The 22,928-nt window shown below is 36.2% G+C and overlaps 1 protein-coding gene across 1 annotated transcript in view; it reads right to left on the bottom strand.

Annotated features, from left to right (window-relative positions):
• Positions 1-1,305: 1,305 nt before the first annotated feature.
• Positions 1,306-22,928, bottom strand: part of SLC16A10 (solute carrier family 16 member 10) — a 79,933-nt gene continuing 58,310 nt past the window's right edge. The window contains exons 4-6 of the mRNA XM_075498562.1: positions 10,900-11,043; positions 7,944-8,172; positions 1,306-6,743 (exon numbers count right to left, since the gene is read on the bottom strand). Coding sequence (XP_075354677.1) covers positions 6,508-6,743; positions 7,944-8,172; positions 10,900-11,043 — 609 coding nt within the window. The 3' untranslated portion in view covers positions 1,306-6,507. The remainder of the gene's footprint in view (positions 6,744-7,943; positions 8,173-10,899; positions 11,044-22,928) is intronic.

Raw genomic sequence — 22,928 nt, 5'->3', positions numbered from 1 at the left:
GTTTTGTTTTGTTTTCCGAGTCATTCAGAACAGAAATACATGCTAGAATAAAACCGCCACTGTATGTAGATTGCAGCAACCTAATCCTCTTTCTCCTGGCACTGGTTAGCATGTTGCAGGTACAGCTCCAGTTCAGGATAACCTGAGGGAATAGATGTACGCATTACAAAAAAAAAAAAAATCTAGCTACAACAAATACCCATGTAAGATAAAATTTAAATCTGATTGTTCACAGCCATGTTAATATCTGTGCAACACGTGCAAAGTCTTATTATCAGATGTCTGCAGCATGCTGCTGGGCTTCTGTTCATATTCCCATAGGTAGAGAGTATTTCAAATAAATTTCAAGTATAAAATAACAGTATTTCTTTTCTGAAAATCATACACAAGTCAAACTGCATTTCTAGGTGTTAGTATTTTGCCTTGTTAATTAGCTTCCATGATAAATACCGGCATAAAAATAGCTTCCTTAAAAAGGTGCAAAAGTGTTCGAAATGTATTCCACAGGCTTCTCCTCATTTTTGTTTTACATACTTAGAGAGGTCTTGTGCCTTGAGAGCGTACAAATGGCAACAGCACTCGGGCTCTTATATAGGTTTCAGGCATCTTTTTCAAATTTTAATTTGAAATACAAGCAGTCTACAGAATAACCCCAGGTGGAATGGGAATGTTTCCCCCTTATCGTCAGATACATTTATTAAAGAAAAGGAAATATTTGGCCCTACTACAAAGGAAAGGTGAATGAACTCCTGTGATTTACTGAAGCTGTCAATGAGGAAACACTTCATACTGCCAAGGTATGTCAAGGTGAAATTGGTAGTAGGCCAGTAAATGATCAAAGGTCCACTGAATTACACTGGAAGTTCATGAAGCAAAACATACAGAATTCTTTTAAAAAACACCACTGAAGTTTATTCCAACAGTTTCTCTCCCTTCCTCAATTTTACTTCTGCCTTTTGTGAATGCAACTGTTCTCTAAGTGTGATATTAAACCCCAGAATGGAAAATAGAGTAGATGATAAAATTTTCAGAGGCACGTAACTCTGGAAGTCAGTAGTATAGGTTTATAAACTGTTGGTCTTAAAATGGATAGTCAGTGCCATCAGAATGAAATGGGTTGCACCAGATATTAATTTAGGAGCAAATGTAATGGGGACATTCCAATTGGAACATGGTGGTAATAAAAGCTGTAAAGGCTTTTATATAAAAGTCTTTATAACAGAATATAACACAAAATTATTCTTAAAAAATGACAGGTTTTACAGGAGAACAAGACTAAAAATGATGCATGCAGTAACAAATGGGGCACTTAAGAACTACCATTTTATTCAGAATAATTTGAGACTGATCACAGTTGCTGTAGCACCATGAAAAACATTAGACATTCATTTCTTATCCTTCTAACAAAGCAGAACTTTAAAGGCGGCTAGCAAAACATATATCCTTTAATATCAAAAACAACATACAAAATATGATGTCTATAAAGATACTTAAACATGTCAGTGTTACCAATATTAGCACACATTTTAGTATAAAAATCACTCTAATCTTAGCATATGCAGTTCTGAAACATTAAAAATGTGACACAATATGTATATAAGACTAAAAGGCATACTGTCTTTGCCATACATACGCCAAAGTTTACGTGACTAGAAACTCACTGGCTGGCTGGAACTGTAATGGTGCTGTGCTTGTCAACAGTGAAACACACAAACAAAAATAACTACTTCTTCCTCAGCTGTCTCCCACATTCCAGTGCTACAGTTCCTGCAGTTAAATGCAGAATGTTTGTGTATGCCCTGGTCAAAATACATTGTATTTATATATACGTACACACACATTCTTTTAATATCAGAGGGTCAGCTCCGACAGAAGAGTTAAGATGCCTAAAAGTCAGCTTCTGTAACGCTTCCAGCTCCCCGGAGGGGAATCAGGCCCCAGACAAGGCAGCAGCCCTGCTCCCTGCTCAGAGAGGATGGCCGAGCCCCTCCGCGCGGGCTCCTGCGCAGCAAGCAGCGAAGCAGGGAGCTGCCCTGTGTCAGCAGTGAGAGCCCAGCTGCTTAAACTAACCCGTGAGGATGAGCCTAAGGATAGTAGCATTGATTCCCACCCTTAGATACTTCCTTTGGGGCTGCAAGGAAGCATCTCCTGTCCCTTTGGCATGGACTATCTGATGCAAAAATTACTAAGTAGGGCATTTTTGCTTTAAAATGGTAGTGTCCATTTTTTACATCATAAGCGTGTGATCAAAGCATTCATCTAGTATGTGTGAGAACTGCCTTCAGCACTCTTGTGAGTTGATTCAACCTCCCATTTCACAAAAACTTGCCTAGTCTATCAGGCTATGGCTATTCAAAGGTTTAATGCAGGGAGGAATTTTGAGAAAGGAAGGCTGAAAAGTACTATCCGTATCCAATATGGCGTGCATCAGCTTTGATAATCCAGTGTCTCCAAAGGGAAGGGGGGAATGTATATGCCCAGACATCATACATGAAGACCCAAAGGAGAAAAATGTCAGTTGTCTACCTCATCTGATACTGAATATACCCTGAAGGATGGCCACAGAATGGCTATGTCGTCTTTGACTCGAGAAACAATTCAGGAATGTCCATAAATGGTCGCTGAAAGTAAACTTAGAAAAAAATGTTAAATGCTAATGCTGAACAGACAAAGATCTGGATGAAAGAAATTCTGACTAAGAGTGTGTTAATTTGAAGTCTTCGTTTGAGACTTGTACAGGTCCTTTAACATGTAGCCAGAATAAATCCAACAATACTTTATTTATTAATTATTCATTGTATATTCTTGCATAGCTTAGATGTAAATAAGAACCTGAAGGGTTTTCGTTATTTCAGACTCTTTGCTCAATATATTAAGATTTACAAGGATCTCACACCTACTGAAAAGACGTGTCAGCCATACGCAAAACCAACCCTTTGCTCAAAATTAGTCTTGGTTTCAAGATCTGGTGTATTAAATTACAGCATCAAGTAGGACTGGAAATTTCACACTGCCATTTTAAGTGAACCTCTTTCTACCCAGTTTCTCCTGAAGCTTACCCTGAGAACATTTAATGGAAAAAAGACAATTACTCTGTTTACAGGATGGGAGAGCAATGTCTATGTACTCTATGAAAAGTACTCTATGAACTGTTCTCAAGAGAGGGATACATCTGAGGGATTTAAGGGTTTTCTTGAACTACGCTAGTATTTTAATTTTAGAATCTACCCCCAACAAGATTAAATCTGGCATGAATTAGGTCATCAAAATATGAGTTCAGCAGGTTTCCCATGAACGGGCTTTCACACCTAAAATTAAGTTTTGTTATGAAAATTTATTTACATTTACTCAGTCAAAATAAAATTGAATATTGAGCGCTCTTCTCTCCTAGTTTTCTGAATAGCAACTGTTCCTACATTATTCCTTTTTTTTTTTTTTTTTCCATAAATGTACTAAATAATTGCTATTTGTGTTGGGTTTTTTGTGTTTTGGTTTGGGTTGGTTTTTGTTTGTGGGTTTTTTTTTTTTAAGGGAGACAGCTAACCTCATTTTTAAAACCTCAGGGCACATAGAATCCAGTATATCTCTAAATAAGTTTCTTAATGGTTAGTTAGCCTCACTAATAACAGTCTGAACTTTACTTTCATTTTAACTGCATCTTATCTAGCTTTAGGACACAATCTTCTTATGCTTATGTCCAATAAAGAGCATTTTCTACTAGACATTTCTCCCATAGATACAAGCTAACAGTAAAGATGCTAACAGAATTCTCATGCATCAATTTACTTTTTTTTTTTTACCTTTTCTGAAAAGACATTTTTTTCTGAAGCCTTTCTTTCCAATTTTAGCATTGCTGTAAAACAAGCACTGGCATCAGAAATAAGTTCATTATTCCAACATCATCATGCCAGCATAGCTTGCTTACCCCTAACTCTGCTTCCATCTTGTCTGACATCCCGTTCACTAGCTGTTTTTAACATAGTAATCACTCCTAAACAATTATTCACTCATCATACCCTCTCCCTGAAGTCTCTGGGTTTTGGTTTGTTTGTTTATTTAATGCTGTCCTTCATATTCGTGAGCATAATTTACACTTTTAGTTACTCAAATATGAGGGTTTGGATTTTTATGTACAGATACATTTTTAAAATGGTATTAATCCATAGTATTGTTATACTATTTCTGCATCATTTCTAAAACTTAACTAACAATTATTTTATATTATGTCCCAGATAATTTATATAGATACAGAGCAGCAAGTCAGGAAGATGCCACAATTACATCAAGATACCTGATCACAATGATTTCGAATTACACCAGTGCTAAAAAGCAGCTTTGTTTTTGGTTAAAAACTCAAACACATGAAATATAAGATCTGTGATGAATACTAAGTTTTCATAACAAAGCAATAGGAAACAAGAGGCTTTTACCACACTTTCTCAACACCTTTTGCATTGCCCAAATAGAAGATAATACTGAGTAACATGTTCTACAGAAATACTCCAGACAAGAACAGCATAGGCTGTTAACATCATTTTTGTAATGAAGGCAGCATTTTGTAGTAACTTTAATTAACAATACTATGAATATTTAAATGAAATTTTTAGAAGTACTTATGAGGTGCAGAAGCACAAGTCCCAGTGAACCTAAAGGGACCTCTGCTTTACAGATTGGTTTGGGGTTTTTTTGACACCTCCAAGTCCCCCCCCTCCACCTCTAACATTTTAAGATTCAATTCTTTTAAACCTCACTCATGTAAAGTGGGGATTGAAATTCTGCAATATAAAAAAGGTACAAGCTTTGGTCTCCAATAATTAGGATGCTTTGCATGATTATATTTAAAGGACTTTTGTAAGTTGATAGATGTAAACATTCTATGCAATAGTATTGCTAATACAATGTTTTGTATCACAAGTGTACATGGGCTTTCTGAGCAATTTACTACAACTCTGGAGAAAGAAAAATAATATAAATAGAAAAGACAATTTTAAAACAGTATGCCTCCGTGGTTTATGTAAAGAACAGGTATTGTTACTAATTAAGAAAATACACTTAAATGTGCATTTTGTCTTCAGATCACCTTTAGTTTACTCTTTGCTATGACACTTCTAAACAAGAAAACAAAAGTTACTGGTATTGAATGGACCTGAAGTAAAGAATGATTAAGTATTCCACTGCATTGCTGATCCATATCCACAAATAAACAATGTACTTGGAAGTGTTTTATGATAAACTGAAAAGTGTTTTCATCTCAAAGTATTATGCTTTCAAATATTTTTCAGAGAAAGAGGTTTTCAGAAATACCTGCTTGACAAACAGTGCATAATACCTACGAATACATAAGTAATAGGGCCATAGGTTTAGTATGTTAAGCAAGAAACAGGACATGCAAAGACATTTCTTTATATTTTAATAAAATATGGAGCTATATCCTACACACAATTGAACACAGACCTATAATAAACCTGCATGTTTTCTTAGTGCAAAAATCTTTAATTGTTGAATGCCATTTTAATAGCCTGTGTATATTTCCACATTAAAAACAACTCATTATTGCACTTCGAATGTATCCTTTAAAGCTGTCTTGTTCTTAAGAATTTAAAAAAAAACTTAACAACAGAATAATTTGAAATGTAGTCTAATTCACAATACTGCTCCAAAGTATTACTGTCAGTACAATTTCAAAACTATCAGCTATTCTGAGGTTTAGCTGAAAAAAATAAAAATATACACATATGTTAACAGTATTGCCTTCAGCAAATAAAAAAAAAAGTATCATTCAGCAGCTTTACTTCTGAATGTGTTTGCACTCAGAGCTTAGTTTGCACATATTCAAACACCTGTGCCCATCAAAAATTTCATCCTTAACATTCTTTGTTTGGGCTACTGTGAAAAGGTGAATGCATAAAATAGGTGAGTGTTTAAGCCAACTGAGCAGGCTGGGGTATTTAGAGAAAATAAAACAGATGTTTAAATAATTTAGCTGTCTAATGCAGAATGATTTCAGCAGGAGTTAAGGGAATCAAAAAGATGCATATTCATGTTCATGATATAGGATTATAAAAGACTGTAAAACAGCATGAGCAACTTCAAAAAACCAAATCAGTCATAAGAGCTACTACATTTTCCAGTATAAAACACCCATGGGTGTGCCTGCATTGGATGGACCATAAAAGTTATTGAAGAATCCTGGGTCAGTGAACCAAAACCAGCTTTCACACTTCCAGAAATAGGTTCTGATGAAGTAGAAAAATATTCTCTTCACACACAGAATCACTACGCGTGTACACACTAATGCCACAAAACTTCAAATACCTTGAAAATGTGGCTTGAAATCAAACTCAATGACTCATCAAAAAAAGTTCAATGGTATAAAAGATTCTTATAGCAGTTTTGCAATTTGAGCAATAATTCAAAACTTCTTCAGTATCATATAGTATCTTCAGCCAAAAAGTACAAATCCAGCTTCAGTAGAAGAAGGTTGGGCTGGTACAGGAAAAGAAAGCATCAACAACCAGATTCCATTTCTTTGACTGGCTTTTCTGTAGTGTCCGACGCCAAAGTGCTTTCATTTTCCAGCATTTTCTCAGTAGTTTCTCCATCAACGGGTTTTGCTCTTTCTTTTGACTTCTGCTGTTCATGGACCCAGGGGATGAAACATAATATGGCTCCACCAATAAGGGGAGGGACTCCGGCCAGGTAGAATGCTACGTCATAGGTGCCAAGGTGATCATACAGCAGACCTGGAAAGGCAGAAAATTTACTACTGATAAATAATGGGGCCTCGGGAATCTACAAAACTGATGTCTTTTCTTTGGATTCAGAAACTTGAGAACTGATGCAATTACTATAACCACTAATCTGACTACCTGATGGCCAAATATAGGTATATAGGTAGAAAGGTATTCCAGAGTTGATTTAAAGACTCCAAGTAACGAAGAACTTAGTATGTCACCACTTGACTGCTTAATTAGCACCCAACATTAAAAACACATACCATATTTCCTATTTGAAAGTTGCTCATTTCAGCTTCTCCAGCACTTAAATCTTGCAATGACTTGGAGAAATTCTCCCTCTTTTGGTAACAGTTGCCTTTGATCAAGGTGCCTCTTAATCTTATTATAGATATACTGCATATATTGCATTCCTAGTAGCTTCTTATTAAAAAGTGTGTTTTCCAACAATTCACTCTAATTGCTCTCTCAAAACTCCTCCCATTAATCAAATTCTATTTAAGTATTAATAGCTGTGACAGCGTATCCAGATCAGGAAGCGCCTAGTGTATGCTGTTCTAGCTTTAAAATTTTGTTCTTTATAATGCTGCATAGTTCAGTTATGTCTTACTAAGTATCTTTCAGTAGCACTCACAAGACCTTAGAGTAAATTATGATTGAAAATCATCAGTGGTAAGGATTATAGCTTAAGCTATTTCCACCTCCCAAAGAACTTCCAGTTTTCATCTTCAAAACTTGTACTTTGTCAGTCTCCCATCAAAGAATGAAAAAAGCCAGTGTTCCTACTTATAATAAGCAATTAAAATGACTCGAGCTTTTATCCTCACCGTTGTTTTTGCATGAGCAAATTTTGGAGTCCAATGAATTTTCAGATTCTAATTTGGAGTCTTTGTGTAACACAATCAACATATAGGCTGTCACCTCAACAGCATGGAAAATGTCAGGTCCTCAATCCAACTGGAAACCTACCTTTCTTTTGAGGAATGTTTTACATTTGCATAACTTAATAAAAAAGACTGAAGCAAACTTTAAAGAGTACAGTAAATTCATAACCCATGAGCAGCAGTTAAATTCACCATACATTCTGGAGCACGTACTGAGAAAACTTCCAATGTAAGTGCACCGCATATGATGTAGGAACAGAAAATATGGCCAAAATGTCATGCAACCATAGAAACATTTACAGCTACAGACCACACCTATACTTACCTGCAATGGGTGGACCAACTGTCATAGGTATTGACATGAGTCCTAGTAGAAATCCTATGGCCTGGGAGACATCCTGAGCTCCAACAAGCTCAAAGGCAATAGGAGCCATAATGCAAATGAAGCACCCATCAAACAGGCCCATGAAGAGACAGACAGCAATGAGACTTCCAAAGACGTGGCACAGTGGAATCATCATAGACATCAGGCCAATAAAGAAGAATGAGGCCACCTAAACAGGACCAAGGAAAAAATACAAAACCATGTTGCATCAAATCAGCAAAGATAAAGGCAACAGATGAGCTTTCTTGCATTTGTAGTGAATTAAATTGTCTGCCTGTATTTACTTTAAAATATAAGCAGTCTCCATGGATTACCACCATCAGAAGTTACATACCAGATATAACTGTCGTGACATGCAATCAAAGAAATTCCACTGCTCGTTTCACAAGTTTTCAAAATGCATTTGTAATCAACTATCCTGCAGTGATTATGTAAGGTCATTTCTCATGCACTAACATTTTTTGAAGAGTTACTCTCTGCTCTTTTCACAAATGAAAGCCACAAAAATATCAAAAGTTTAATATAGCTATAACACTATAATTAGACTCCTCACTCTTGTAATTTAAGTAAAAATGTCAGCATTATGAGTGATTACTTCAGGGTGCTTGCATTCAACAGAGATGGTATTTGAAAGTCTCATTTCAATTTTTCCACATAAAGGTATCTTGCTGTATTCCTGTAGCCATGCATACTTACAAAGATTTTGTATTATAATCTTAGATTAAGACTATTATTTGTTTGTTGTAAATTAAAGGAGTAAAACTATCTTTCAGCAAAATGAAGCAGAATTAAAAAGAAAATAAAAAACATAAGGGTTTTGCTTGTGCACCATCCATATGTCAGCATAGGAAACCAACATCCCACCTAACTGCACAAACACTTTTTCCAAACAAGACATATGCATTATGCATTGGTCACTTGTAGACCGTTAAAGAAAAACAAGGTCACTTCAAAACTACTAGACATCACAATTTTTTGATGGATAAGTGACATCAAATAAATTACTTCATTAGGAAAAGTCTTTAAGCAGACAGCTAGATGAAACTTAATTTTCAGGACAGCATACCAATTCTTTTAGGTAATGTACTTTATTTAGCATAGTAAAGAAAAACTGTTGTGAGGCATCTGAAGTATGGTATAGAAACAGAAACACTGAAGAACTGGGTTCTTATAGGAACTTAAGGAAGACAGAGGTGAAGAAATTCTCAGTTCTGTGTATTCTGTCAGTGTATTCTATCAGTGTATTCTGATACAGAAAATACAAATATTATTTGAGATGAGTTTATATCTAAGTAGTAATATGGTTATCAGTAGACAAACTCTAAACAAGATATTGTTGAGCAGATTCTTTGTATTATTATATTACGGTAAAAGCAACACTAAAACCAGAATCACTAAACTTCGTATCCAGAAGAGACAGAATGCATCATTCTGTTACTAAAGATAGAATTTATAAAGCAAAATCCAGCAAAACAGGTCTGTAAAAAAGAATGCAGAAACAGAAAGAGGAAGGTTGAACTTGCTGGGTAGAACTCTCATAAGTTATTCAATTATGAGACAGTAAAGTTCTAAGAGGAAAGAGGTTTCATTTGCATTAGTCAAAATTAATTCTTAAATAATTTTTGCATGAGGTAAGATGACAGTATGAACTGTTGGACAATCCAGAATAATACTTGAGGTGAATATTCATTTTCCCTCAAAAATGCTGATTTGAAACAGGAGAGCTGAAAATGCTGGGGCATGGCTTAGCAAAAGTGAACATGTTTTTCCTGCTTAAAACTAGGTGAAACCAACAGTACTGAGAAGCATCCTAGTTCATACCCTAAACAAAAGTCCATGGTTTTCTGTTCTAGCTATTCAAGGAAAAGAATTAAAAAAGCTTGTAGTTTTACTGCAAGTTTGGTATTTGTGCTCTATAAATCACGTGTAACATCTCAATGCTGCCTTTCCACTTTTTATCTTAATATTGACGTTTCCTGAAAGTGTAACAACAGGTATTAAATCAGTGCAAGTGAATGAGACACAGGCCCAGTCTCTGTCATCAGGGAACCTAAATTTATGTAACTATGGCAACAAATACTCCATCTTCAGAAGGATGCTTCTTTCCTAAGAATTTTTGTTTTCAATAATGTAGTACAGATAATAGCCATTAGATGTCTCCCTTGTTATTCATTTTAAAACAACAAAACGGGAACACCCAGTGGTTAATAACATGGAAGTTATTAACTAAAGCTGTTCCAAAAATCTACAGTAACACTGCTACTTTCTAAAAAAAATATCATTTATAAAAGTGTGGAGGGAAAAAAGTGTATATCCTCCTTCATCCCCAAGCTTCAGCATTTCTGGAAGCTGTGACTCTTTCTGCAAGTAACCCCCTTCAATCAGCAAAATCTCCTCAGCTAAGCACCTCTTACATTCCCAGGGTTTTACCAGGGCGCGCTTGACATACTTGACACCAAGTTATCACCTATCAAAGACCAAGAAAAGAGATCTAAAATCCCTAATGGAGGAACATAAGGAAAAAAAAAAAAATCTTCCTGCAACTATTATGAAATCATGGGATAAAACAGGAAAAGCAGAATCTAGAGAATCCCCAAAGTTTTTCTCACTCACATGCTAATGATTAGCAATTTCTTTCATTCCCAGCTGAAAACAGACAGCAGGTAGTAGACAAGTTTCCTTAGCATTAGAAAGAGAAAAAAAAAAATAATCAGAGATTCATGAACTTTGCACCAAAGGCTCGTAGTATCAAAAACCATACATTGAATTTCCTAGAGTTTTGAAACTTCTCAAATTTGAATCTCCAGTCAGTTAATTCTGCTTACTTAATAGTACCTGCAACCAAAGCCTTCAGAATATTGTTTATATATTCCTTCAGAACAGTGTGAAGACATACCTGTAAATAAACTTTTTTTGCACCAGGAATATAATCTGCAACTCTGCCAAAGATCAATCTGCCAACTCCTGAAGTAATTCCCAGACACAGCAGAAGCACTTCTTCTGGCTCGCTGTTACCAAATCTGTCTTCCACATGCTTCATCTGTTTAAAAAGAGAGTTGAGAAAATAAACTGGCTTTAGAATTAAAAGGAAGATAAACCTTAGAAAGCTTCAGTTAAATAGAAGTAGTCTGTGAATCTCAGACTTACAAATATGGCTACAAATTGTCAACTAACTTACTCTGCTTGTACAGATTTTAGAGTAAATTTTGCACTAGCTTATCAGTATTGAGTGCAATACAATAAAAACCATTGGAAATGTGTTGTTGCTTTATTCACAATTAAGGAACTTAATTCAAGAAAACAACAAGGCTGCATCTCATACCAAGAAAATTGACAAGAACCTAGAAGTGTTCTCCCCAACCACATTTCATTTACTAGTCAAGAGATTTAACATAACGCAGAATGGTTGCCTCATTGGCCAGGGCATGCTCTCAGGTCTGAAGGTACTGCATGATTAATGAGTATCACTGCAGTACTGTGCATTAAGACAGAGATACACGCTACCAAACTTGTAACATAGCTCAGGGCAGGAGCAAGAAGCAGAGGGGCAGAGAGTTGAGGCCAGAGAGTGCAAGTAGGAGGGGCCCTCCAGACTGCCTCATCCTGACATCCATGATCACCATGACATCCAGGGGCAAGGAGGAAGAGGAGCAGGAACCACCTGCAGTGCCAAAGACAACAGCAAGCACTTGCAGGAGAGGTTGCAGCTACAGCAGCAATGAATTGGGCAAACTGGAAGAATGATTTATCAGCCACTTCAGCCTAAAGAACTAAAGCAACTGACCGACAGTCCTGACAGTAGACCATCAACTACAATGTGATGAACTACCAGTGTCAGTAATTCTAACCTTTCATGTTACAAAAAAATCATAAGACTGGCTTGATGGATTTGGATTTTTTATATTCTGTCCGGTTGCACAGTGTTTTTTGTTTGTTTGCATTTTTTTAAAAAAAATCAACCATAAAGACCAGAAATTATCCGTAAGAAAGATTTTTTTTTGCATAATCACTTTTTGAAACACGCTTGGCAATACCAAATATGCCAAAGTGGGCATTAGAAAATGTAGAAATCATTTGCATAGTCCTGCGATCTCTCTGTGCTCATAACTAGTTCCAAACAATAAACTGTAAAGATGTGAAGAAGCAAACAGAAGAAACTGATTTTAAGGAAAGGTGTAGTAAAAACATTTGAGACACAAGGTGACCACAGGCTAACAGACCTGGATAGCAAAAGCTGCACACCAATTTTTGTTATTAATTCTGATTATGTGATATCACTTCAAACTAGAGAACCCTCATTCTCCTGTCTATAAAATGGAAATATTCAGTTTCAGTAAATACTGCTGGAGCAAAATAGTAAAGATTCTTTCCTGGCCAGAGTGTTAATACACAAGCAGAGCCTTTTTTTTCCAACATAAACAGGATTTGCTGAGTGATGGTGATTTTCTTAAGTACAAAATCAGTTGGGTTTTGTTTACATGTCACAAAGTCTATTAAATCTAATATTAATTTGTCCAATATAATTGATTTTGTCAGAAAGGAAATAAAAAAATAAGGGTTAGTGGTTTGGTTTTGTTTTTAAAGAATAACTTCTAACTTCAATTGAAGACAGATGTTTGCTCTTTCTATTTTTGAGTTGGTTTTTTTTTTCTTTGCTTTCTAAGATGTACGGGAACAGGATCTGATGAAATTTTTCTTCTGGAATGATTTTTAAACATGAAAGACAGGTTGTTCTATTTATTCCGTTTCTGTCAAAGGTGAGAAGAGGAAAAGCTGACAGTTTTCTCACCCCTACCTTTATTTTTCTGTCAACACCTGCTTGCCCAGCCAGCGAGAGAAGCCAAGGTATTTTCTGCCATTCTTGTCACCTGTTCCACTCCCTTGTTTCTGCAGCCTCTAGGCTTGTTTAATTAGCAGACCTGATTCATCCACTCCCCCGGAGGCTTTTCAAGAGGTAAGATAAAGCTCTAAATCTAGATAACTATTAACCCTGCATCTGCAACTGAGTAACTGGATTTCTCAAAGCAGCACTCTCAAGGGTGCAATGCTGTCCTCTTAGATCAATGGGGGAAAATATTGGATTCAATCACCTCCTTAAGTAGGAAAATAACCACTACTCATCTCTTATCTTCAAATATCTAAATTAGTATTTGGTTTTTTAGCTTTCACTCCTCTTAAGCACACCATAAAGCACACCATAACCTTAAGAGAGCTTCCAACTAGATGTAAGCAGAAACTTTTTCCCCAAGAGGGCAGTAGGCAGTGGCACAGGCTGTGCAGAGAGCTTGTCAGTCTCCTTCCTTGGAGGTTTTCCAGACCCAAGTGCACAAAGCCCTGAGCAACCTGGTCTGATCTCAGAGCTGACCCTCTGATCCTTAGCAGCACATTCAATCTTCAGTGATACAGTCACTAAGTAAGCTGTATTACTTATAACAGCAGTAACAGCAGTATTATTAACTGAATATCTGAAAACAGAGCAATTCAGGATTAATTGAGTACTGTAAGTGCTAACTCATTATGGACTTAGAGACATTTCCTGTAACAATAGGTTAAATACATTTATTTATTTATGAAATAGCTTAAACGAAGTTCAGATTTCCACAGATTTTTAACTGATAGAACTACTCAAAAATCCCATGATGGGCAATTACTTGTGAACCTTCTCAGGCAGCATCTCATGCATTAACACTCTTGTTACTGCAGAACTACACAGGCTGTAACTATATGACTCTTTAGGCATTATCTACAGCACTCAAATGGGGACCCAGGCACACAGCAGACACATTGAAGGCCAAAGTATTTCCCTATGGGTTTTGCCCGTTCTCAGTAATGTAGCTAGCTCTTCACTCTCATTAGATCTGTGTGCATGCTGAATTGCAGGTCTGATTTTTTCCAAATGTAGAACAGGCCCGTAATGTTGCCTCAGCCAACCAGTACAAGATTTTCTAGACTAGCACGGCTTCTTTACTATTTTAAAATAAGTTATCTTTGTACAATGCAATTTTTCAAATCAAGACATAGACAGTGGACAATATAACTGAATGCATCCTTGGCACCAGCATTTTACCTTATATTCTTGCTCTCTCTTATCAGGGTAATGTATACAAACACAGATCTTATTGTCCAAATTCTCATTACTGTTAGGATGAGACTAGAAGAAAGATTATCCACTTGGTAGTGGCTGGAATCCTTTCAGATATACTATCTTGGCTAACCTCTCTCCAGCCAGCCAAGTCCCAGATTTTGCCAAGATCTTCCATTCAATGCCCACACATTTCAGCTATATTCACGACTGAATCAAAGATAGAGCAATCTGAGTATAGCTCCAGTTCCTTTTTCCAAACACAAAGAACCTGAATCTGAAAGAAGTGGTAATGAACTAGTAAGAAATAATTTTCTCTGTCAACTGCTTTCCTTCTGTGTATTTTTTGGGAATTCCCAATCAAGTAAATCTTTAGTAGGCTAAATGCAGTGTAATCTTTCTCATCAAAAGAGATGGCCAACAGCAATATATAACCTAGAAATGTTTGAGCACATGAAAACCAGCATTTTCTTCAGGTCCTGATTCAAGTCCTGATGTCTGACACTATCCTTACACTGGTTCTGAATGAAAAAAGGAAACATTTATAGAGTACTGCTGGTATCATTTGTAAATTGGAGATACTATTCCTAACTGCTTCAAATTAATAGTTTGCTCAAAGAGCTGAGGGGGGTTTTTTGGTTTTGATTTTTCTTTCCCAGACAGGAAAAGAAAAAGGATAGCCTACACAAACAAACTTTTCATTATTCATGCTTTCCAGAAATGCACGAGTCCTATAGAAATCCAGGCAAAACTGTGCTTCCTTGGAATGCAAAGTGGTGAGCCATGCTTGTAGGTAACAAAGATGAAGCTTTGCATGTGGTGTCAGATGAGTCTAAAACATAACCTTACAGGCAAAAACTATGATCAGAGACTGACTTGATCATAGGGCTCATGGTATGGAATCTGCCCTGAGGTATAAGCACTTGTAATATCCAGAACTGCTCTAATAGCATTGTTTTTTCAGTACTAATTGGCCTCTTAGCCATGCAACAATTTTAAATCCAGACACCCAAAATAATTCTAGACTTGTATAATGCATGAGACTTAGCCATCAATCTAGGCATGGCAATACCTCCAGAATCTATTGATTTGATTATTACTACTGTGGCCTTCAAAAACCCATTCCGTATTATTAGAAGACATGATGGCCTTGTCATTCCACCACTCAGAATTTTTTTTTGTTCCAAGCTGAAAGTGCAAGAAAGGCAAAAGACAAAAATAAACAAAGTGCATTTCCAAGTAAGGGTATTAGCAACTGACAGGACACAAATGGAGTGGGTATATGTAGAAAAATTACACTGGTGCTCATCTTCAAGACTACAATTAGATCTTCAAAAGTTCAGAAGACTAAGAGCTTTGGTTTATTTCACACACATCTCCTGAGAAAAGAACAGCCTTACTGACAATGTACAGATCTTTCTGTACTGTTAGTGCCATCACGCAGCAGCCTTCCTTCAATGAACAAGTCAACCGCATGCCTGAACAAGCCGACTCCTTCAAAGGCCTAGAGAAAAATATTAACTGTTGCCTCGATAAAGATATATCAAGAACTTTGCAGTGAACTGTCCTGGAAGATTGAAAGTTTCAGGATGTGCTGAAAAACAGAGCATAAAGTAACTCTGGACAACACTCTTTATTCTCTAACATAAGGGCTCACCACAAAAATGGGGGTGGGGAGGTAGAATCAGAGAAAGAAACTTGGTTTCCAGAGAACTGTATGACACCAGGCACAGGGAAGATCATTTAATGCAAATGCATTTCTGGTCCAGACTCCACCAAAGAAACTTTTACTGATGAGCCAAAAACTAGCAAACGAACCAGCAACTCCTGACTCCTGAACATCTACTGAAACAATGGTCTTCAGGTTGAGAGACATGAAATAGGATTACTAATACCTAATGCAGATCCATTTTTAAGGGAGTGCCATCATCCTGAGATGGATACAGTAGCATTTTTTTGAAATTAAGTGTCTTCACATGACAAAAATATGCATATATACATCTTCAAGATAATTCCTGTTTACATACTTGCCACAACAGTGATACTTCCTCTTTCTATCTCTAGTCAATTTAACATACATAATGAGCAAGGAGAGAATAAAATAAAGTGATTATCACATGGCAATAGGGAAATTTTCTATTATTCCACTAAGTAAAGCTAAAGAGAATAATCCATATATCATGAAGATTCAGAACAAGTATAATCTGAATTTAAGTAAAACTGAACATAACAGTTAACAGGGTAACTGTTAAGCCTATTTAACATTAAAAAGGTTAAGAATTCAGATTAGATTAAGAAAAAATCAGGCTGACAATTACATAGTTAAACTTGTTTGTTTGTTTTGCTCCCCCACAATAACTCATCTTGAAGAAATTTGCCCTAAATAATAAATCTAAAAAATAAAATCTAAAAAAAAAAAAGCGCCCTTAAAAATAAAATCTCAGAGCTGTTAGTGTTATCTTTAAGAACATGTGAAGGATGACTATGATCCCAGAGATCAAAATAGGTAACTGACAGCAGAAAACTTGAATTGGAGAAACCAAGACAATGGTTGTTAACCAATAAACAGTTTTTCTACTTAGAGTCACAAATGCTAATCATTTTTAAATAAATTAAACCAGTTCTCAGGTCTTGGGAGAGTGAATGCCAATTGCTAGGCCTGAAAGATATTCAGGGAATAGTGCAAGAAAGCATGCTGGGGACTGAGAAAAGCCTGAAGCATGGGGGTCAACCCCTACACTGCAGCACGAGACAGTCCATGACTTCTGCTCTTTCCCTCTTCCATTCCACTTTATCTCAGGATATTTTCAGGTCCTATCCTCCACTAGTAGCTCCTGGAGGTGCCAACAGAGACTGGATCCCATTGGAGCCACAAGAGACAACATAAAGAAATAGGCACAAAGATACTGGTGGATTGGTGCGGCTTGGGCAGCAGCAGCAAGACAGGTAAGGCACACACGTATCTGGGGAAGCTCACAGTGACAGAACAAGGATGAGGAATAAAACCAGGGATATGCGAGAACTGAAGTGTTACATACACATGAGGACTGAGAGTTAAATTGACAAAAAACATACCCTTTTTAAGCATTTTTTAAATTGATTCTCATTTGTGACTACAATCCACAACTTACAGTCTTAGTTCTACCCGTCCCTTGTGGCTCTAAAGCAGTGTCTCCTGGGCCTATCTTACTCTCAGAACTCAACTAGCCACTATGTTCAAAATTAGCTACTATCAGCAAGTCCTAGAGAGTTACAAGTCAATCACATTAACTTGAATTTCCAGAATAACAGCAGAAAAGGAAACAAAACCAGAACTATTCATAAATATCTAACAGGTAACATCATAAGCTAAGGTTCAACATAGAGTTGTGAGAAAAACAACCCTAATTTCTCTCTATTACATGGTAGGTAGCAAACCTTGACAACAGAGGGAAGGAAAGATGTAACAAGTCTTGACCTTTTTCTTGTAAAGAAAAAGAATGGAATTCAAAATTATCTTGGCGTCTCAGTCAATAGTGTGCAACCTGACATCTCAGTCAATAGTGTGCAATAAATATGATTAATTTCCATACAAACATTATGAGGTAAATATTGAAAAAAAAACCCACTACACAAGGTGAAAATCTGATACATGAATACAAGATGGAAGAATGATCTGGCAACAGCTCTTTAGGAAGGGAACCAAAGGTTTAGCAGATTAAACTTCAGCATGTTCTAATAATGTCATCATATTGCAAAAGTAATAGAATATATCAATTCATGACACAATGTGACCTTCACATACTGCTCAGTACCAGTAAGGCCTCAGCTGAATTATTATGTCCTGTTTTGGTCATTACTCATTATTAAAGACATGGACCATGTGTACAGAATCCAAAAGAAAGATCTGGCAATAAGCAGAAATTTGATAAGCATGACTTATGAAAATATATTTAAAAAAGAAATATTTAAAAAGGTCCCTTACCAAAGTAAGTCTGTAAATTGGATAGAGTATTGGGATACCTCCAGTCTTATTTTCTATGACTCATGAAGTGATTTGATGGATGTCTTAGTATAGTCACAAATACATACTTATTAAGTATTACAACTTGAAAACTTTTTTTTAGCTCTAGCTTGGTAAAACTCTGCTGCACATTTGATTAAAAGTAACCTTATGACTGAAGGAAGCAATTTCCTGACATCACCACTTACATTACGCTTCTAAAATTTAAGTAATTCTTTTCAAATCATTGTGGCATTTACTAATGTGATAAAGTGTTATCAGGTTATAACTTATGTAGTTAAAACTGAGCATATTATTTGATAAGCTATGATTAAGAAATTATAGAATATCAAAACAATGGATTAAGATATCCTGTACAAATACCCAAAGTAACAAGAAAATAATTCACTAACCACTGATGATTAACATTGTATGCACTGGACTTATTAAAAAACCACTTTAGCTAATTGTTGTAAACACAATTTAAGATGGATTCTCAAAGCAGCTAATAGAAGTGAAGCAACTAAAACCTAATAGAGCAAGTTCATCCTCTTTATAATATTAAATTGAAAGCTTATAGTGTGGATTAATTTTATTTAGCATACTTAAGTAAAATTTTAATAACAAGTCTGCTGCTACACATCCAGTTCAGTCTTCTTCAACTTTAAAAAAAGAAAAATACATCTATCGTACTAGTGATGATAATGCCTTGGCCTTGACTTCCAAACAAATAAGGTCAAACTTCATTAGCCTAGCCTAAAAATAAGAATAATAAAAGAATACTGAGAAGAGGAATATAGCAGCATATGCTATTTGTCCAGAAATAAGCGCAAAGATACGCTAACAAAACTGATTTTTTTTTAAACTCAGAACTGTTAGTTATAGTTACTTCAGTTAAATACCTAATTTCCTTCCTTATTTTTGCTTAAATTAGACATTGCTGGAAATATTACATAAATTTTATAGAAAGCATATATTTAGCTTCTGACAATTCAGTTCAGCAAAGCTGAAGGTAAGCTTACAGCTGACTATATGGGAGGACAAGTGGGACTGTGTATTAACCAATTAAATGAAGTAGTAAGTGGAAAAAGGGAAGTGCTAACACCATTATAATACAACAAGCAAGACCTTTATTAGAATATTGTGCTAGCTACAGCATTTACATGTCACAAAAGGATGTCTTCTCACTGCTGAACTTAAGATGTCTGCCTTAGCCAGCTAGTTTTCCTAACTGATACAAAAAACCACCTTCTTTAGGAGGCCATTCAGAAGCCTGACCCTGATGCTCCAAATTGCTCTCTGGAGAAGCTTCTTATTCTTTGGGCTGTAAGAACTAGTCAGTCAAACTAAAGGTCTTCAAGTCAAGTGAAGTGAGTACCCCTCAGCTTGGAAAACATTTTGAAAGACAGCTACAAGACTGATTTAAGGTCTCTGGAATCTGCCATACTGAAAAACTTATCAGGAGAGAGCTCACGTTCTGTAACTATTCAGACAGGAAGATGACAAAGGCAAAGAGAAACACTGGAAGCTGGACTAAGATCAGAATGAAAAGAAGTGTTTATCTGCATCGGTGAAAGTAATTAGCCATGAACAAAAAGCTTTTATAAAAGGATGGGTTTCCATCTACAAAATAATTCTGTTACTTCAAGTAAATTTTTCAACTCACCAGCAGAATTAGCAATAAGATTACCAGACAAGATTGTACAACTCATTTGTGTGAAAAGAAAGCAGCTTATTACAGTAGTCCCTTCTAAAATTTACTAACTTTGTATTTCTTACCTATCTTGAAGAACACCACAATAAGCAACTAACTTGATGGAGTTAACCAGTTAGTAAAATAGGGATTCATTCGTCTACCTACATGTTACAACGCTACTGTCATCTTCTAAGAGAGGTTGACTTCCTTACTCCACAACAGAATTTGTGCTACTTTTATCAAGTCTCTCAGGACTAGACTCCTTAAACCACAGGACTTAGGTGAGTAAAATCAAACCTTTATTCAGCTGCCACATAATTCTGAGGGCATCCATAACACTTCAATAGTAGAGATCTACTTGTGGACATGGTCATAATCACCTCAGCTTTCACAGAGCTGGGTGAAGTGCCTGTCTCATTCTACTGGGAAACACAGAAGAAAGCTCTCGCAAGAGTCTCAATTCTAGATGGAAGTCCCAAATACACTGCCAAATATCTACCAGATCAGGGCCCAGAGAAATTGAATCAAGTAATCATATTTTCATTTAAAACACAACAAAGAGATTATAACGATAGTCTCCCCTCCTCATACAGAGATATAGCCCTTACTTGGGATATATACTCATTTATGTTCAGTTTTCTTTCCTGCCTGGAGCAATCCAAAAACCACTTCTCCCTTTTCCTAGGAAATATTCTGCTCAGTAGTAATGACAAATTTTAACTCAATCATCAGAAAAGAACCTGAAAAATAGCTCACAGCTTGAAATTACTGGCAATCAAATGGAAAGAGCTAGGTTCCAGGATTTCCTCAAAAGAAAATTCAAAATGCATGGAAAGAAATTCACAAGTCTGAACAGGATTTAAAAAGTAGAGAGGTTTTCTATGCAGCTCTTCTTGGATTAGAAACTGAACACAAAAACTAGTCTGTGTATGAGTGAAGGAAGGTTCTTCACTTAATTTTGGCGATCAGTTTTCTTTACTCTGTATGAGGCTAGCAGGAAAAAATGCCAACTGTGATCTCAGGCTTCTGGGCACTTGTAGAGTTTGAATAGTTTAGTTCAGGTCAGGGTGCTTCAAGCATCCAAAGACAAGATGTTGAATTTACCGTTAAAATAGCATTTTCCAATAAAAAAGGAGAATACACTTTACAGTTTAATCTGACTTCGAACTATATGCTCTGTTTGCTATTTGAATAGTTTGTATTATGCAAGAGTACATTAACCAGTGTGCTGTTAGAGACTGATACAAAGGAAATCATAATGTAACTCAGACCTTTCAATCTGCTAGTATTGCATAGACCTGAGAAAGACTGCTTTGCTGTTATCCTTCAACATGATCCTATTGCTTGTACCTGCATATACCTGCTACCTAAAATTTTTTTTGTAAACTTTCATTTACTTTTACTTCTAAAAAAAAACAGAAAACATTTTTTAAATTCTTTTCCATTTCTATTCTTTCTGTACTTATGATTTGTATTCTTCTCCAGTACTCATTTAGAAAACAGAGTTTAAATATGCTTTCATAACAATTACAAGTATAAAGTAGGAAATAATTTATTTCTTTTCCCACCACCACCCCCAATGCCAAAAGTTGACAATCTAGCTAAGAATAAAGAGTGCCGGATCAACACTGAGGAATACCAGGAAAGAAATGGGTGCACGGGATAATTACAGAAGTGGATAAAGGGGGAAAATTTCACTAACCTGGGCAGTCAAACTGCAGCAGATGTTGAGATCTGAAGGGAGATAAATGCAAAGATTAGAAAAGCAAGTAAAGCATGGGGAGCCACTGAAGATTTGGGGTCTCAGAGATATCTGCTTAATGATTACATTGGACCTTTACAGAACCAGTGCCTTGTTAGTCTTCCGTTGGAGACAGAATATGGTAGATTAAGTGGATGAGAAAGGTAATAGAGCTAAAGTTGACAGCTACACCTACAGTTTTAACTTTTTTAGATTATCTACAGTATAGAGAAATATCTGTTTGACACACAGTTATCTGTTAGTACTAGACATAATTTAAAAGATACTACCCTATCATTACAAAACAGACTAACAGCAGATTCTGGGAAATAAAAGATGTAGTAGACAAATGACTGATGTAGGAGACCTGAAGAAATAAACAAGTTTCTTGAACAGCAGCCCACAAAAGTGAATGTAGTGATGGAGGCTGATTTTTTTCCAGTTTGAGTAAAAAAACCAGACATACCAATTAGATATGAAACATTATTTTACACAACATTTTAAAAGTAGCAAATTTATGACATAATACAAGTGGTTCACAAAACAGAGACAGTACTTACCTTACAAGAAATGAATTTCTTCAAGATGTGCTATGTGTATGCATTGTGGATATGCATGTGTTTTGTATGTTTAAGTTTAGAGATTTTTGGTTACTAGAGCCCATACAGTATACATCATACTTTTCATCATGCTTTGCACTCAGACATAAAGGACAGCATTTATATCTGTGCTTCTATTTGTCTCCACTGTGGAATCCAGGGGCATAGGACTTAAAGGGATGAGAGAGGTGCAGGATTAGGACTGTGCACACAGAATGCACAACGTGAAGAGCTTCACTTATTGCAAGGTATGCAACTCCTTTCTCCTATGGCTCCTTGAGTAGATGCACGTCCCGCTGCAGAGAACACAAAGCAACTGCCACTGCCACTGACTGGAGATGACCACTCTTGCAATGCAGCAACTGAAACGCTAGTTTCTCAAATGAGGAATCAATCTAGGAATGTCACACTTGACAATATTTAGGGAACACGACATCAGTATGCGGGGCTTGAAGAGTTACAAAAATATTTGTAAGCAATGTTATGGATGATGACTAGGGTCTTGTTGAGCAGAATGTTGACTGCTGCAGTGAGATTGATCCTGACTATCCTATAGTTTGTCCAGATATGGCAGCTCAGACCTGCTTGGGGAATCTTGGGTGGTTTCTATACCCTTCATATTTTCCAGTATAATTCTTCTTAATGACTCAAAGCTTTTGCTTGGGGAGGGCGCAGTTTACAAGTGGAAAATGGCTATTTTTCCAAATGGGCAGAATAGAGAGACTGTTTCAATCTGAATAAATAAGGCCTTTCAGAAACTGAGTATATGGAATTGAATACAGTTTTCAAAGTACATAGCAAGAATTTCAAGTAAGTTCCTAGAAA

The sequence above is a fragment of the Mycteria americana genome, chromosome 3, assembly GCF_035582795.1.
Source record: "Mycteria americana isolate JAX WOST 10 ecotype Jacksonville Zoo and Gardens chromosome 3, USCA_MyAme_1.0, whole genome shotgun sequence".
Taxonomy (NCBI): Eukaryota; Metazoa; Chordata; class Aves; order Ciconiiformes; family Ciconiidae; genus Mycteria; species Mycteria americana.
The sequence above is the reverse complement of the archived record's forward strand: the minus strand, read 5'-3'. Positions and strand labels throughout refer to the sequence as shown.